The sequence below is a fragment of the Hipposideros armiger genome, unplaced genomic scaffold, assembly GCF_001890085.2.
Source record: "Hipposideros armiger isolate ML-2016 unplaced genomic scaffold, ASM189008v1 scaffold_723, whole genome shotgun sequence".
NCBI lineage: Eukaryota > Metazoa > Chordata > Mammalia > Chiroptera > Hipposideridae > Hipposideros > Hipposideros armiger.
The window spans coordinates 777,170-795,063 of NW_017732073.1; the positions used below are offsets into that span (position 1 = coordinate 777,170).

The 17,894-nt window shown below is 34.7% G+C and overlaps 1 protein-coding gene across 1 annotated transcript in view; it reads right to left on the minus strand.

Annotated features, from left to right (window-relative positions):
* Positions 1 to 17,894, minus strand: part of NAALADL2 (N-acetylated alpha-linked acidic dipeptidase like 2) — a gene marked incomplete at its 5' end in the record, with an annotated part of 708,847 nt that overhangs the window by 545,271 nt on the left and 145,682 nt on the right. Inside the window, one exon of the mRNA XM_019627205.1 lies at positions 6,557 to 6,827. Within this exon, the coding sequence (XP_019482750.1) occupies positions 6,557 to 6,827 (271 nt within the window). The remainder of the gene's footprint in view (positions 1 to 6,556; positions 6,828 to 17,894) is intronic.

The following is a 17,894-nucleotide window of genomic DNA, read 5'->3' on the forward strand; positions in this document are numbered from 1 at the left end:
AGCTGATACTTTGCAAAATGTTCCAGGAGCCAGATATATCTTAGAAAAGTATATGTCTGACAGATAATTTGAGGAAATGCTTGAATGTACTTCTTGGTCTTCCATTAACTCTGTCTAGAAGGTAAACTGTCTGACCATGGAACTTTCCCTTTCAGAAAGAAACTGGAATGCATTCTTATGTCCTACCCAGCAACATCATTCTTGGTCCTGTCCAACCCACCCGGATATGGAGACCATGCTGTAACTAGCATACCAATCTCTGGCTGAGGGCTGAGTGCTATGAAGTTGTATGCTAGCAAAACTAATCTCTGGGACAAAAAAAAACAAAAAAAAACAAAGCAAACAAACAAACAAAAATGCTGATGTGTAGTATTTGACAATTTCTGTGGTTTAAATATCAGACCAGAGTTAGAAAGATTCACAGAATCAACTCACTAGCGGAGAGAAGCTGGCCTGAGCCAATCCAGCATGCCACTGAGATACTTGCACCTGGGCTTTAACGTGGTAGGAAAATGCATTATTCAGGGCTTCACTACGTGGCTGAAAACAGAAATAGGTATGCATTAGAGATATAGGTTGAAGTTTTTGCCTAGGCCTTGACAATGTGGAAAAAGCCAAAAAGCAGTGGAAGGCAAGAGGTAGGCAACAGCAAGGGAGAGGTATGGGAAAGAGAAGGCTCAGAGGGAACTCCAACTGTTAGAAAACTGGACATTTAATATAGGGCCCGTGTGTGTGTGTGTGTGTGTGTGTGTGTGTGTGTGTGTGTGTGTGCGCGCGCGCGCGTTTGTGTCCAAGTACATGTGCAAGTGTATATTAAATGGACTAAATTGGACAAGACATGAAATTATATAAAGGAAAAAGAAACCCAATACTTAAACATTTATGTTCTCTGTGCTAGACATATTATGATGGATATAGTATAGTTTTTTCTTAGTCTACCTTCAGAAATTCATATTTGGTAGATATATCTACCCACTTTTTAGATGAGGAAACTGAAGTTCAAGATAGTTAAATAACTCGCCAGTGTTCATAGCAGAACTGTTTTGTAATTGCTTACCTAACTGCCAGTTTCTCCTGTTAGACACATGCGGGCAGTGTCCAAAGCTTTTCTTATTAACCATTTTGTTCCCCGTGATTGACAATACAAAAGGCACTCATTATATATTTGCTGAATGTTGAATGTCCCCTATTATATTTGTGAGGCCCAGATGGCTAAATTCTGTATTATTAAGTTTCAAATTAAAATATAGGGAAAAATATTAATAATCATAGAGCACTTTATTTAATAAGTGATACTTAGCTTATTAATATAAGGATATCGAAGGAGTTGAAAATTTCTTCAGGAGAGTTCTTCCTGGAGGCAGTGAGTGTAACATCACAGGATTCTGCTTCTTTTGAAATTAATCAGTGTATCAAAATAGTGCATAAACCTAAGGACCTACTTTTGCACAGATCTCTCTAGCTCTGAAGTGCAGTAATTTTTATTTGTAAACTAAATATTCAAATACTGGCATTTTATGGAAATTAAAGTATAAATTAAATCTGCTAAGAAAGTTGCATTACCACTTAACTTTATAAGTGGTATGCCTTAAATCATAACAAATGTAAAAATAAAAGGGCTGACACAGAATTTTCTGTCAAATAACATGTAATTATGTCAACCCAGAAACTTTACAAATAATTTTAGTCAAATTAGAAGTCTACAGTTAAACACTTTCTCACTAAAAACGCTATGTGTTTTCTAAATGGAGAGGGAAAAAAGGTCCATTGCACTTTACCCACTTAGTTGAATTTATCTATGCTTATTTTAAAACTTTTATTTTATAAAATAAGCTTTTTTTCTCTTTCCCAGGTAGAAGATGTAATCTCTCTAACAAATCTTTAACTATGGACAACATGTTGTAATAGATTACCTCTTTATTTGAAAATGCTTCTGTCTAAATTTTAAATACAGGAATATATATATATATATATATATATATATATATATATATATATATATATATATATATATATATAGTCTCCTATGAATATTATCCTCAAAAAAAAGCAGAAATATGGAATTGTTTTGTTAATACAGTTAGTGCACAGAGTTGATGAAATCAAAAATAGAAAGTCATATTGGGCAAAGGGATTTTATGTAATTAAAAAAAATAAGTTTATATACAACTGTCCATAGCCATTTACCTCACAATTGTTCAGTGTTGATGAAAAGATGGATCCCGAAAGGAAAAAAAAGGAGACAAATAAAATGCAAAGTTATTTTCAACACTGAAAAACTGCTCCAAGCTCTCATTTCTCTGTTGATGAGACAGTAGCTTCATCTTCATACCCCGACGATAATGCAATTCCATTCCACCCCTTTAGCTTTCTGATATTTTTATCAATAACAGGAATCCTTCAGAGCCAAATGCATATAGCTGTCCCTTTGCCCTAACACTGGTAAATCTGCTTTTGTTTGAGAATATTAAAATTAAAGGAAGCACAAAGTTTTCCGAGCCATAAGAAAATAGACATTTGATGTTGTTATTCAAAGATAATATGCAGTAGTTATAGTTTTTTCTCTTTAAGATGTTGTAAACATAATATTTGATACAGTTTCAGATTTCATATGTTAAACTGCATCTTGATATTTTACAAAAAAAAAAAAGACAGTGCTCTTGAGGTCCAACATGATGCAATTTGTCATTCTGCAATGAAAAATAAAATAGTTCATTCCTAGTTTCGTTGAGCTTTCAGTTTTCAATTAAAATATGATAGGGAGTTATATATAGTTTATTATTTATTCATACTTATCAAGGCATTTTCCTCTCCAGTGATTAATATTTGCCATGTTAGAAGACAGGAGGATTATATTCCAACAATAAAGTAAACGTTTGTAATTCCAAATCTTATGATATATAGCTCTGATATTTTCTTAATTTCTCCCATTTAAATGTGTCTATTTTACACCAAATAATAACAATGACAATAGCTAACATTTATTGAGTGCTTTCTAAGTGCCAGGCACTTTACATGGTTTATATCATTTCTTCCCCATGACAACCATTTGAGGTACTATTATTATTCTTCTAACACAAATAAGAACATACAGGCTTACAGAACTGAAGTGACCAATCCACAGTTGCAACTGATAAGGAAGGCGCTAGTCTCCGCTCTCTGAGGAAAGGAGTGGTGATAAACGTGTTGATAACAATATTTTATCTACAGTTAATGAGTTGGTGCAAACAAATTTCTCCATAAAATCACATTATTTTGCTTGTCATTAAGGCACTAAATAATTCTTAACAGAAAGAAAACTCTAAAATCCATAAAAAGTATAGGAATAAAAACACATCCCCTGTTCAAAAATATTAACATAAATAACCCAATCTGACCAAACCTATATTAAATATCAATTGCTCCCTTTGTGTTTCTGCATCTGTCTGGATTTCACAAAGGACAAAAGAAATAACAGAACAAGGATTACATAAAGCCATATAGTCTATTTATAAAACTGACTAGGAAAAAAAACAAAACAAAACAAAACTGACTCGACATTGTCAGCACCCAGTACCAATGTCTTTAACATTATGATGATATTATAGTTGATAGTTACCTTTTAATAAAAATATAAATTACTGTTTATTCCCCAAAGCTAACCTCACTCATACTAAAATATTTATGTATCCATTTTAATATGTATTGTGCATCTGACAGGACAACTCTCCCTAGGACCCTTTTACTGACCCAACTGTCATTATGATGGGGTAAACAATGTCACCTTTCCAGTGCACAGTGAATTACAAAGAAGTTGCAAAGTACACCATCCATCAAGCTGGCACTAAGTAGGTTTTCAAAGTAGATCTCAGATATCACAAATGCTGCTTAGACTGTTACCAGAAAGCAAAAATTGGAAGCTTATACAAAACGGTCATATGATGAATGGACATGACAGCTCTTAAAAGAAAAGGGGCACTCCTCTTCTACAAATAACCTTGTCAAAAGCAAAAGTAGAGGGGCACTTTGCTGGCAGTCAGGCTGGAATAATTTAAGGACTTGTTAATGGCTTTGCCTGATAGAAATTCATGCAAACACAATGTACTCAAAATAAAAAATTAGGTATGCCTGAATCAGCAGCAGCACCCTCTCCAGCTTGATTTGAATTAGGGAATGATCTGAATGGATACAGAAAAATCACCAGTATCCTATTAATTAGAATATGTGAGTTTCAATAATACATCTGTCTAAAACATGTATATAAAATATGTTCAATTATTCTATATGCATATGATAGTCACCTATAATTTGCTTTTGAAAATCAATAATACTATTATAACTAGGGTTTAAAAATCAATATCAATAACTTATTATATATTAATATTGAATAGATATTCAAATTAATATGTAATTATCATAATAAATTTAAATTATAAATATAATTCTAAAAATAGCTATTGTCAATGTCTTCATCAAATTTGCCTTGTTAACTTCTCAAGTTATATGCTTCAGATACAGGAGTTTGTTTTATCCATAACTGCAGTTTAGCTCCTTTAACATTGCCCTTGTTATTTAGACCTAATATTTCAAATATGGAGTATATTTCTACATCTACAGCTAACTTTAATTCTCTTGTTTCATAGCTATGCTTTAAGTCTGTTTTAACACTTATTTATTTAAAAGAGTAGTTTTATAGCATTTATAAATGGTAGCAGGATCTCAAATGAATTATCACTTCATGGACAATAAGGTAATTTTATGATTCAGTAGTAGACCTTGGCTTTCTTTTAGATGAAACAAAGAAAATTTAAACAGTTATAACTGATAAAGATAAATGTGTAGGAAACTCTCAGAGGTATGGTCACATAGGCACATTAAAAAAAAAATTCAATGGGCCCAGCAGATTATTAAAGAGGGTCACACTGATGAAACAGGGAAGCAAGTTGTAGTGTCACGGGTTTTCCATATCACCTTAATTAAGGAATCATGAATTTTCATCACAGAAATTTGAAAACCAAATAAATGAGGGTGGTTCCAAGAACCCACTCAAGCTCTGGGAATTTTTGTTGTTTTGTGCTTTGGACATACTTCTGTGTAGTGGAGGAGATGGCTGTGCTGGACTTCAATCAACTGGAATCAGAGAAGGCTGGACATATGTGGGCTTCCGCAGGGTTGGGACTTTCAGAGAATATAGGTTGGGTAACTTCAGAACCTTGACTTGAGACCAAAGCTTCTGAATAAAAGAAAGCATGCAGTTTCTTCCCTCTATTTTTATTAATACATGGGTGTATTTCCTTTATTGTCTACCATAAATAGTATATATTAATCAAATCAAATTATAAGAGTCCTATATTAGAAATACTGCAGATATTTAATATTATATTAACTTTTAATTAGTGATAGGCTTTTCAAGGTGGTGCTGTTGGTATGTAGGACTTTTGCTAAATCAGAGAATAATACAACCACAGAGCACAAATTATGCTGAACCACCCATAAATTGCCTCTCCACACCTCATACCCCCCAAAATAGTGGCACCCTCTGTATATATTAGGAATAAGCATGTATTTCTGCAAAGTAACTTTAAATGTTTTAAATATTTAATATATTAATCAGAGTTAATAAGAAGTTAGATTCTTACAAATCTGTGCCAGTAATTAACAACAATCAGAAGCATAACATTATCTCATTTGTATTAAATGAGGTAATCTACAGTCTTATAGAAGACCAAAACTGCTTATTAAATTGATACTTTAAATAAATAACTTGCTATGTAAAAAAACCAGTGGCCAATTATATATTGTATCTACAGTAACTGGGACTGACCTTACCAAGGGCTATGCTTTGTACTCCCAAATATACATATATTAATTAATTCAACTCTCACAACAACCTTATCATGTTGGAACTATTACTATCCACATTACAGAGATGAGGAAACTTAGCACTAAATGGGTAAGTAACAATGGGTAAGCCATGCACTTAACCACAATGCCAAAAAAAAACAAAAACAAAAAATCAAAACAAACAAACTAAAAAACAACCCAAAACACCACACCTTAAAAAGAACAACCCAGAAAATAGTAAAGCAATAATCCACACCTGGGCCCTAGCTCATGTGTTTTCCATTAAGACAGCGGCAGCACTATAGTTCAAATCTTAAATGTGTGAATAATCACATCAATTTCCCACTCTATTTCTTGCATGTGTGCACAGCTTCAAAACACAACCATCTCCATTTCTATTTCTGTCCATATCAATCTACGTATTAAAATGGGCCTTTTCAAAACCAAAGAATGAAATGAACATGCACTATATGAACTAAGCAAAATGTGAATGACTCAGTCACACATTCAACACTTTTGAATTAAATTCTTCTAACATGTTTTCACTTTCAAAATATGACGAGGAAAGGGTCAGGGGATCCAAATCTCCCTTCCTCTCCTGGCACTTCCACACTGAGAACATTTAATGGTGACCTGTATGTGTTGCATCTTGCCAGTTAGTTCAATTTAGATGAAAGCTGTTGTTTTCTAATTCCATTTCACTGTAAATGACAGAGACAAATGGTCATATTACCTCGAGAGTTCCTTTGGCAGAATAGGCTGCGTATGAGTAGAGCAGATCTTGGCTGCTATGCTTTCTGGCTTCACTGCAAGGCTGGCCATTAGGATGAAAGCACTGGCCACTGCTGCTGAGAGTCACAGAGCTGGGAGAAGGGCCTGGCAGATTAAGCAGCACTGAGTAATTTACAAACTGTACGTCTTCTAGACCCAAAGATGTCCACTGAGTCTCAATCGCCTTTGAAATCTCCAAGTCATCTTCACTTTTGTACAGTTGTACCAAGTCTCTGAAAGAAATGTAAAAAGCACACTCTAAAAAAAAGAAAATCTTTATTCTTTTGAATTGTGACTGTTCAATACATGAACAATTATTAATAGCTATGGGATATAAAAGGTGAAGGAGACAGGATACTACAAAAGAAACTCATAGGTAGAGGTGATGAGCTTGAATAGAAATTGCGCTAAATCAAAACAGAATGAATTAAGTTCTTAAATTAAGAATAAAGCACTATGGGACTAAAGAGAAGAGTGTAATTAATGCCAAATACTTATTTTATTAGTTCTGATTCTTCTATAAACATCAACACAATACACTTAAAACTCAGTTCCCAAACTAAGAGTCATGCTGCTGAGATGGTTCTGTATTATAGTTACCATGATTCCATGTAAAGCTATGTGATTAATAGATAGCTGTTGCTATGTAAAATGATAAGACGGGAGTCTTTTTGATACAAATTACATGTCGAATACATGCTATGACCACAATGACATGCAATAAAATCAGTATGTCATGGTAAAACCCATCACAGGTTGTCAAACCAATAGGAAATTAATTTTTGTATGCTTACTGGTCTACATATATTTTTCCTATACCTTTTCCATAATCCACAGTGGGTTGTTGTAAAAGTCATGACGCATGTTTACAACAGATGGCACTAGTACATTTTTGGAAGTACTAGAGTCATTCACATCTATGTAATTGCTATGTCATTTGACAGCTGACAGTTTTAGCTTCATTCTAAAAAAAAATGAGCAATTTGGTTGAATTTTGGAGATTTTACAAGTTGAAGATGGAACCCCAAATTGTGCATTTTTGCCAGGTTTTACTGTTTTACTTCCATAAAGGGAAGAACGCACATCAAGCTTGTGAAAAGTTGCAAAAAGTTTATGGTGACAATGCTCTCCAAGAATGTCAGTGCCAATGATTGTTCACGAAATTCTGTGCTGGTAATTTTGATCTCAAGGATGCTCCTCGGTCAGGGAGGCCCACTGAGGTTGGTGACGACAAAATGAAGGCATTAATTGAGTCAAACCCACATTACACGACACGAGAGATTGCAGAAACATTGAATATCCATCATTCAAGTATTCACAACCACCTGAAGAAGCTGGGATATGCAAACAAGCTCAATATTTGGGTTCCACATGAACTCAAAGAAGTTCATTTGACGGCGCGTATAAACATCGGCAATATGCTAATTAAGGGCCAGTCAAGTGGCTCAGTTGGTTAAGAGCCCGCTCAAGAATGCGAGCTCTGAGCAAAAGGGTCGCCAGTTCAATTCCCAGCCCAAGCTGAGCTGCCACTGCCGCTGACCTACCAACAGTTGGCAGGATAGCTCAGCTTAAAAAAAAAATTGCTCATTAAACATGAAGAACATGATCCTTTTTTTAAAAAATAACTGATAACTGGTGATGAGAAGTGGATTGTTTACAACAATGTGGTGCACAAACGGTCTTGGTCCCAACATGATGATTTGTCTCAAACGACATCTAAAGCAGACATTCATCAGAGGAAGATTATGCTCTCAGTGTGGTGGGATTTTAAAGGTGTCGTGTTTTTCAGGATCCTACCAAGGAACCAAACAATCAATTTGAATGTGTACTCTCAGCAATTGGACAGTTTAAACAAATCCATCATCCAGAAACGTCCACAGCTTGTTAATTGTAAAGGAGTTGTGTTCCATCGCAACAATGCCAAACCACACACAAGTATGATCACCCATCAAAAATTATTGGAGCTTGAATGGGATGTGTTGCCACACCCAACATACTCGCCTGAACTTGCACAGTCAGACTTCCACTTGTTTCCCTCTCCTCAAAACTCCTTGGGTGGTAGAACATTCAATTGAAATGAAACTGTAAATCAGCACCTTGTTCAGTTTATTGCAAATAAAGACAGGTCCTTCTATGAACGAGGAATTATGAAGCTCACTGAAAGATGGCAAAAGGATATCGAGCAAAATGGGCAATATATCATTGATTGATCTTTGTTCTTTATATAAATAAATGACCTTTGAAAAACATAGACAAAATACGTCATGACTTTTCCAACAACCCAATATCTATGTTTGCTTATGTTATCCTAGAAGCCAGAAAAACTAGTTAAAAATATGTGTAGAACCTGGAGTAGAATCAGACATAGGAAATTAAAAATAAAATAAAATAACAATCCAATAAAGTTTTGTTTTGTTTCATTTTGGGCTAGAAGGCCAAAGGATCAGCTTCTTTTTTTCGGAAAAAAAATATATCTATATATCTATATATCTATATCTATATCTATATAGATATATATCTATATATCTATATAGATATATATCTATATATCTATATATCTATATATCTATATAGATATATATATACACACACACACACACACACACACACACATATATTCTTATGAGGATTTTTCTGCAGTCCAAACTATTACCTACATGGATATTTTCATATTATTGTTATTTTTGCGCATCACATTATTTTTCTCACACATACTTGTTTCTTTTAGGACCCTGTTTATTCAATAAACCTAAAGTGAAACACATACAAAAAAGGAATAAAAATACAAACAATTTAAAACAAAACAAAACATACAATGGTATTACTGAAGGCATTACTGAAAACAAAAGTAAGTCTATTGACACAGCTTGAAAGGAGAACACAATAATAAACAATGTGTCAGTTGTTTTCTTTTTAAGGCTAATTCTATTCCTTTCTTTTTTTAATATCTAGTTTTCCAATCATCAGTGCTATATACATTTTAGGAAGAGCTGGTTAAATAATTCTAATTTTTTTATCCTGAATAAGACTGGTAGCCTGGTTTCTATCCTGGCTAGTTTTTGTGGGGGAAGTTTTTTGAGGTATAATTGACAATTGAAATTGTTGATATTTAAAGCATACAATATGATGATTTGATATATAAGTACATTGTGAAATGATTATCACAAATTAATTAATAATCCATCACCTCACCCAGTTACCTTTGTGTGTATATGTGTGTATGTGCTGAAAACATTTAAAATCTCTCTTAGCAAATTTCAAGTATATAATGTGGTATATTAACTATAGTCATCACACTATACATCAGATTCTCAGAACTTATTCAACTTGTAATTGAAGGCTTGTGCTCTTTAACCAACACCTCCCATTTCCTTCAGCCCCCAATCCCTGGCAACCACAATTTTACTCTGTTTCTATAAATTTGACTTCTTTCTTTAAGATTCCAAATATAACCAATATCTGTCTTTCTTGGTCTGGTTTGTTGCAGTATTGGACTTCATCACAGTGTGCTCAAAGTTCACCTATGCTGTGGCAAATAGTATGCTATCCTTTTTTTAAGGCTGAATAATATTCCATTGTACATATATATCAATTTTCTTTGTCTAGTCTTCAGTCTTTCAACGCTTAGGTTGGTTTCATACTTCAGCAACTGAGTATAATGCTGCAATGAACATGAGGGTGCAGGCATCTCTTCTAGATACTAATTTCATTTCTTTTGTGTGTGTGTATATATATACACATACATACATACATACATACATACATATATATATATATATATATATATATATATATATATATATATTTTAAGATTTTTATTGGGGAATTGGAGGGATGGGAACAGTGCTGGGGAATTGGGGGAAGGGGAACAGACAAGTTGCTGTCGTTTTGTTCTTCAGTCTAGTTGTGGAGGACGTTGCTTCACTGGCCCAAGTTGGCACCATCATTGCACTCTTCCCCGGTGAGGCAGATCAGTCGCCGGCTTCTGGGTGGCCACTCACTGCGGCTGCTGGCCGCTCATGCTGGCTGCTGGCTACATACGGTAGCTCATGGCAACCCACTGCCACAGGGGCTGCAGTCTATGCCGTCGTCGCCAGCGACTCACGGCAGCCCAGCTCCAGGTTGAGCTGTTGTTCAGCATCTTAGCTGTGGAGGGCAGTGTCACTGGCCCTCATATGTGGGATCCGAACCCGGGCTCTCTGGCGTCTGAAGCCAGTTCCTAACCATCGCGCCACTCGGCCGGCCCTATATGTATATGTATATGTATATTATATTATATATATATATATATATATATATATATATATATATATATATATATATAAAATATATATACCTACAAGTGGCATATCTGGAACATATAATTCTATTTTTAATTTTTTGAGGAACCTCCATATCGTTTACCGTAATGGTTGTGCCAGTTTACATTCCCACCACCACTGCACAAATGTTACCTTTGCTTCATATCCTTGCGGGCACTTGTTATCTGTTTGAAAATAGACATAATAACAGGTGTGAGGTGATATTTCATTGTGGTTTTGCTTTGTATTCCATGATGATTAGTAATGTTAAGCACCTTTAATGTATCTGTTGATTATTTGCATATCATTTTTGGAGAAATGTCTATTTAGTCCCTTTGACCATTATTAGTTGGACTATTTGTGTGTGTGTGTGTGTGTTGCTATTAAATTATATAAGTTCCTTATATATTTTAGATATACAGCCCTTATTAAATATATAGTGCGTGCAAATATTCTCTCCCATTCTATAGGTTGCATTTTCATTTTGTTGATTATTTCCTTGGCTATACAGAAGCTTTTTACTTTGGTATCATCCCATTTGTTTATTTTTGCTTTATTGTCTGTGTTTTTATCACACCCAAAAAAATTATCGCAAGACCAATGTCAAGAAGTATTCCCTTATGGTTTTTGATTTTTTCTTTTTTTTTCTAGGAGTATTTCAGTTTCGGGTCTTACATTTAAGACTTTAGTCCATCTCGAGTATTATTTTTGCGTGTGTGTACAGCGTAATATAGGGATCCAATTTCATTCTTTTACATGTGGATATCCAGTTTTGTCAACAACATTTATTGAAGAAACTATTCTTTCCCAATTGTGTGTTCTTGGCTCCTTTATCAAAAATTAATTGACCATATACGCATGGGCTTATTTCTGGGCTCCCTATTCTTTTCCATTGATCTATTTTTGATGATTGGATCTGTTTCATTGACTATTTTCAGTCAAACAGATAATTGATAAGTTTTTATGCCAATACCATAAATTTTTATTACTATACTCATATAATTTAAAATCAAGAAGTGCAATGTCCACAGCTTGTTCTTCTTACTAAAAATTGCTTTGGTTATTGCGTCTTTTGTGTTTCTTTACACATTTTAGGATGTTTGTTTCATTTTTGTGAAAAATGCTATTGGAATTTTGATTACACTGAATCAGTAGATTGCTTTGGGTTGTATATTAACAACATTAATGCTTCTAATCCATGAACATGAGATTTTTTTCCATTTATTTGTATGTTTTTCAATTTTTCTGTCAATATTTATAGTTTTCAGTGTATAAGTCTTTCACTTTCTTGGTTAAGTTTATTCCTAAGTATTTATTGTTTTTACTGTTTTGCTAAAATGGATTGTTTCTAAATTTTTAAAAATATAATCTGTTCTGTTTAGAAATACAACTAAATTTTTATATTAATTTTGTATCCTGCAACTTATACTAAGTGTGTTATTAGTTCTAATAGCTTTTTTTGTGGGGGCTTTAATATTTTCTGTATGTAAGATCATGCCAAGAGCAAGTACAGGTGATTTTATTTTTCTTTTCCAATATGTATCACTTTTAATTATTTTTCTTGCCTAATTGCTCTGGTAAGGGCTTCTGATAATACGATGATAGAAGTAAAGAGAGTGAAAACCCTAGTCTTGTTCCCAATCTTACAAGAAAATTTTTTAGTTTTCATTGTTAAGTATGATGTGAGCTATGGGCTTGTCATAGATGGTTCCAATTACGTTGAGGTACATTTCTTCTACACTTAATTTGTTGAGAGTTTTTATCATGAAGGATGTTGAATTTTGTTATATGCTTTTTTCTACATCTATTGAGATGATCATATGATTTGTATCCTTCATTTTGATAATGTGGTGTATCAAATTTATTTACTTATTTTTAACCATCCTTGCACCCTAAGGGATAAATCACACTTGATCATAGTGCATAATCATTTTAATATGATGTTGAATTCTGTTTGCTAGTATTTCACTGAAGATTTTTACACCTTGGCTCAGCAGTGATTTTGGCCTGCAATTTTCCTTTCTTGTATTGTTCTTGTCTGGCTTTGGTATATGGGTAATACTGGCCTTATAAAACAATTTTCAATTTTTTGGGGAAGAGTTTGAAAAAAATTGGCATTGTTTTTCTTTTAAATATTTGTAGAATTCACCAGTAAAACCATCTGGTCCTGGGTTTTCTTTGCTGGGGAATTTTTGCTTATTCAATTTCTTTGTAATTGTAGATCTATTCAGATTTTCTGTTTTCCCATGATTAAATCCTAGTAGGTTTTATGTTTCTAAGAATTTATCAGTTTCTTCTAGGTTGTCCAATTAATAGGGATATAATTGTTCAGAGTTGTCTCTTATGTTCCTTTTTATTTCTGTGGTATTTGTTGTAATGTTTCCTGCTTTATTTCTGATTTTATTTGCATCTTTTCTCTCCCTCTCCCTCCCTCCCTCCCTCCCTCTCTCTCTCTCTCTCTCTCTCTCTCTCTCTCAGTCTAACTAAAGGTTTGCAAATTTCTTTACCTTTAAAAAAAAAAGCTCTTAATTCCATTGATCTTTTCTATTGTCCTTCTGGTCTTTGTTATTTCATTATTTTTGTTAACTTTGGGCTTAGTCTGTTCTTTTTTTCTAGTTCCTTGAGGTTAGTTCCTTGAGATTTATTTATTTATTTAAATGTAGGCATTTCACTTTATAAACTTCCTCTAGGAACTGTTTTTGCTGCATCTCATAAGTTTTGGTATGTTTTGGTTCCATTTTGTTTGTCTCAAAATATTTGTTTTGATTCCCCTCTTTTTTTTTTAAAAGCTTTTATTGGGGAATTGGGGGAGAGAAAAGTGTTGGGGAATCGGGCAAGGGGAACAAATAAGATGCTGTCCTTTTGTTCTTCAGTCTAGTTGTGAAGGACGTCGTTTCACTGGCCCATGTTGGTATTGTGATCATTGTGCTCTTCCTGGCTGAGGCAGATGGCTTGTTGGCCATTGGATGGCCACTCATGGCAGCTCACAGCTGTTTACACAGGCTGCTGGCTGCTCACGGTAGCTTACGGCAGCCCACTGCAGCTCCATTGCAGCCTACGCCATCGCCGGCAATTCATGGCAGCCTAGCACCAGGTCAAGCTGTTGTGTGTCATCTTAGCTATAGAGGGCACAGCGTCACTGGCCCATGTGGGACTGGAGCCGGCGGCCCTGCTGCTCAGAGCTCGTGTTCCCAAGTCAACTCTTAACCAATGAGCCACTCGGCCGGTCCCAGGATTCCCTTCTTGATTTCTTCCATGATAAATTGGTTGTTCAGGACTGTGTGGTTTAATTTCTATATATTGTTCAATTTTCCAATTTTATTCTGACTACAGATTTCTAGTTTCATAATGTTTTAGTCAGAAAACAAATATTTGACATGATTTCAAACTCCTTAAATTTGTTAAGGCTTGTTTTGTGATTTAACACATGAAGTATCCTCTTTGGTGCATGCTGAACAAATATGTAAATCCTGTTGCCGTTGAGCAGAATATTCTGTAGGCTGCATTTTGCTGTGTATAATGCACACCCACATTTTTTACCCAAACTCTCAGGGAAAACATATTTTGTTTTAATTTTTTTGTACTAGCCATGTATAATGTGCATTCTTATTTTTCCCTCACAAATTTGGGCAAAAAAGTGCTTATTATACATGGCAAAATACAGCATGTCTTTTAGGTCCATTTACTCTAAAGTGTAGTTCACCTCTAATATTGTCTTATTGATTTTCTGTCTAGGTGATAGATCCGTTGTTTAAAGTGGGGTACTGAAGTTACCTACTGTTGCTCTATTGATATCTGTTTTTGCCTTCAGATCTGTTAATATGGGCTTAATATAGAGGCCTCAATGGGTGCATTTACATTTACAATCGTTATATCCTTTTGATGAATTGACTTCTTTGTAAATATAGACTCACCTTTTTTGACTCCTTACAGTTTCTGACATAAGTCTGTTTTGTCTGCTACAGGATTGTAGGGGTCCTCAGTGACTGTGTACACCCCAAGGCTGTAGGTGTACACAGTCCTGGTGAGGGTTGCTGGGGTCATGGGGGTTGGGAGCTATGCTGGCACGCAGGCTATTTCAAACTGAAATCGATTAAAGCCCGAAAAACTCAAGAAGAAATTTTACTTCCCTTTTTTCTTAAAAAGATTCAGATAATAAAAACCTGCTTTAGGAAGGGCATCTTGTCATAATCACCTTAAGAATTTTCGCCCGAGCATTAGTTAGGGAGACTCCAAACATGTCAGCTTAGATACCCTCCTGTGTCCCACCGTTTCTGAGCTGCCCAGAAATACTTTGCCTGCTGTATATGTTCTGTTCTTCCTCGACTAGCTATAGATCACCCATTCTCACTCCCAAAATTTCATACCCCATACCTCCTCTTTTTTTCTTTGTCCAAACTGTTGTATATATCCAATGTTGCCTCGCTGTCTTGGGAATTTTCGTGCTGATGTGAATTCCTCATGCACACATATTATTTTCTCTTTTAAAATTTTCTCCTGTTAATCTGCTGTGTGTTGTCTGAATTATTTGACCTAGAAAAGAACTAAAGAGGTAAGGGGATCATTTCCCAGGTCCCAACAGGGTTTTGGGTGGCAAACAAAGCCTGCTTGTGACTGCCTGTGTGTGCGTATGTAAATTTTTTTTTTCTTTTCTCTTTCAAAGGGGATGTTGTGGCCTAGGGGGGTCCCTCTTGGTGCCTGGTCTTTTCCCTTCTTTTTATAGATTTAACAACTAGTTCCTTCACATTATGATTGTTTTTTAGCTTTATATAACTGGTATCTTATTGTTTGTCGCTGGTCTCAGTCTATGGGTAGCAATGCTGTCCATTAGAAATGCCTGGGGGCGCTCACCTGAGTTCTAGTGAGTTTTCTACAGATGTATTTCCTTTTCAAACCAATGTTAGGGCCAGCCCTTGTGGTTCTTATTATGACTACAAGACACCCTTCAGCAATGACAATTTGGAAACTTTTAGGAAACAAGTGTCCATTTACTTACATGCTCTGAAGTGTATGAGGCACATGGTGGGGGGGGGGCGTGGAGCGGGGAAGCACGAAGTGAAGTCATGAGTAAAGAGAAAGAGCATGAATGGGCCTGAGGTTCTGCTTTTACTGGGGTTGAGGGTAGGGGCCAAGGCTTCACTGGCTCACCCTTTACTGTTGAATTTAAAACATAACAGCAGCTATTTAAAGCACGGGAAGACAAAAAAACAAGTAATCCAAGTGGTCAGTTATCAAAATCAACTAAGATCTCTAAAACAAAGGAGCCTCAGTGTGGAGAGGCTGCCTGGCTCTTTATCTAGTGCGAGGCTGGCAATGTGTTTAATTAGAAATGCCCTTCTCTGAAGCGGATGCCTCTTTGAAGTGAATGTCTCAGTAATCAAAGCTGAAACTGAGCACTTGCATCACAAAAAGAAAAGCAAACTGTCAGGGCTTACACTACACTTACATATGTATTCTTTTTTGCAGCTTTATTGATATATATTTGACATATTGCACTGAGTAAATTTAAGCTGCACAACGTATTGACTTGGTACAGTTACATAGACTGCAAAATGATTCCCACCACAGCATTAGCTAATACCTACAACACATCACACAACTATCATTTCTTTTTTGTGGTGAAGATATTGAAGGTATACTCCCTTAGCAATTTACAGTATAGTGATTATAAGTAACCTATGTGTTCTTTTGTGATTTGCTTTTTATACTCAGTATTAGGTTTCTGAGATTCCTTCAGGTTTCAGATTGTTTAAAAAAGTGTGACAGTGGGCATCCATTGTGCATTCTGATTATCAGGTTCAAGATCTTCCCCCTATTCTTATTTTGATAAGAGATGTTTTGCAAATGGGTATTTAATTTTATCGGAAATGCTGATGCATTTATAAGACAATCATATTAGCACATCTACTGGGTCATCTAGCATATTTAAAATGTGAATAAAGACAATGGAAGAAACATGAAAGCTTTAAAAAAACAATCGTATTATCCTTTTCTTTAATACAGTGGATTACATTAATTGATATTTTTCACATTCACTCAAACTTGCTTTCCTAAGATTAACTCTACTTAGAATGCATTATGATTTTAGCTATTATGTGATTTATATTGCTAAGATTTTGTTTATAATTTTCACATCTGTTTTTATAAGTAATGTTGGTATGCAATGTTTCTTTCAGGCATCATTTCTGTCTGATTTTGGTCAAAGTAATACAAACCTTAGAAAATGAGATAAATGTTCCCTCTCTAGATCTGTTCTCTGGGAGAATTTGATTATTATAATTTTTGAAAAATAGAAGTCATTCTTAAACTAAAAAAAGTTTATACTTGATGTTCTGAATATGAAAGAACTACGAACTTCCAATTCCATAATTTACTGCCATAAGAAGTTCATTATTCCTTCTTTGAATCACAGCTCTTTTATTGCTCCCTGTGCAACCTGCTGTTAGCCCTCAAAGTTCTAAGTTTCTGGTTTCATCACCTGCTGCAGTACTTTCTTTCCTAAGTGTTGCTTCCCTTGAGGATTTCTCTTACTATCCTCAGGATAGTGGTGTTTTAAAGAAATTTTATTATAATAAAAACAGCATCTATGTGTTTTTCAGAAAATCTATTTAAAAATAACACCAAAAACAGAAATGCACTAAATTAAGCACCTAACCCCTCTGTAAGACACAATTTCTTCATAAATACTAATTGCGATTCCCACTACATCCAAGAGAGAAAACTCTGGAAATGTAGGTAAGGATTATGAACTGAGTTCCTACATCTTCCACAGATTTATAGAAATGTGTTCAAAATTTATTGATATGATATCATTTTTACATTATCTCTACCTGATAGAAATTATACAAATCTTGTATATTATCTGATTGATTGCATTTAAGGGAGTATGAGAACCCCTTTGTAGTAATCAGAAGGGCAGCACTATATCTACATTTTAAAAAAGATGCATCGTGAAAGATGTTAAAAGTTTCACATACACATGGTTATAAGAATATTAGT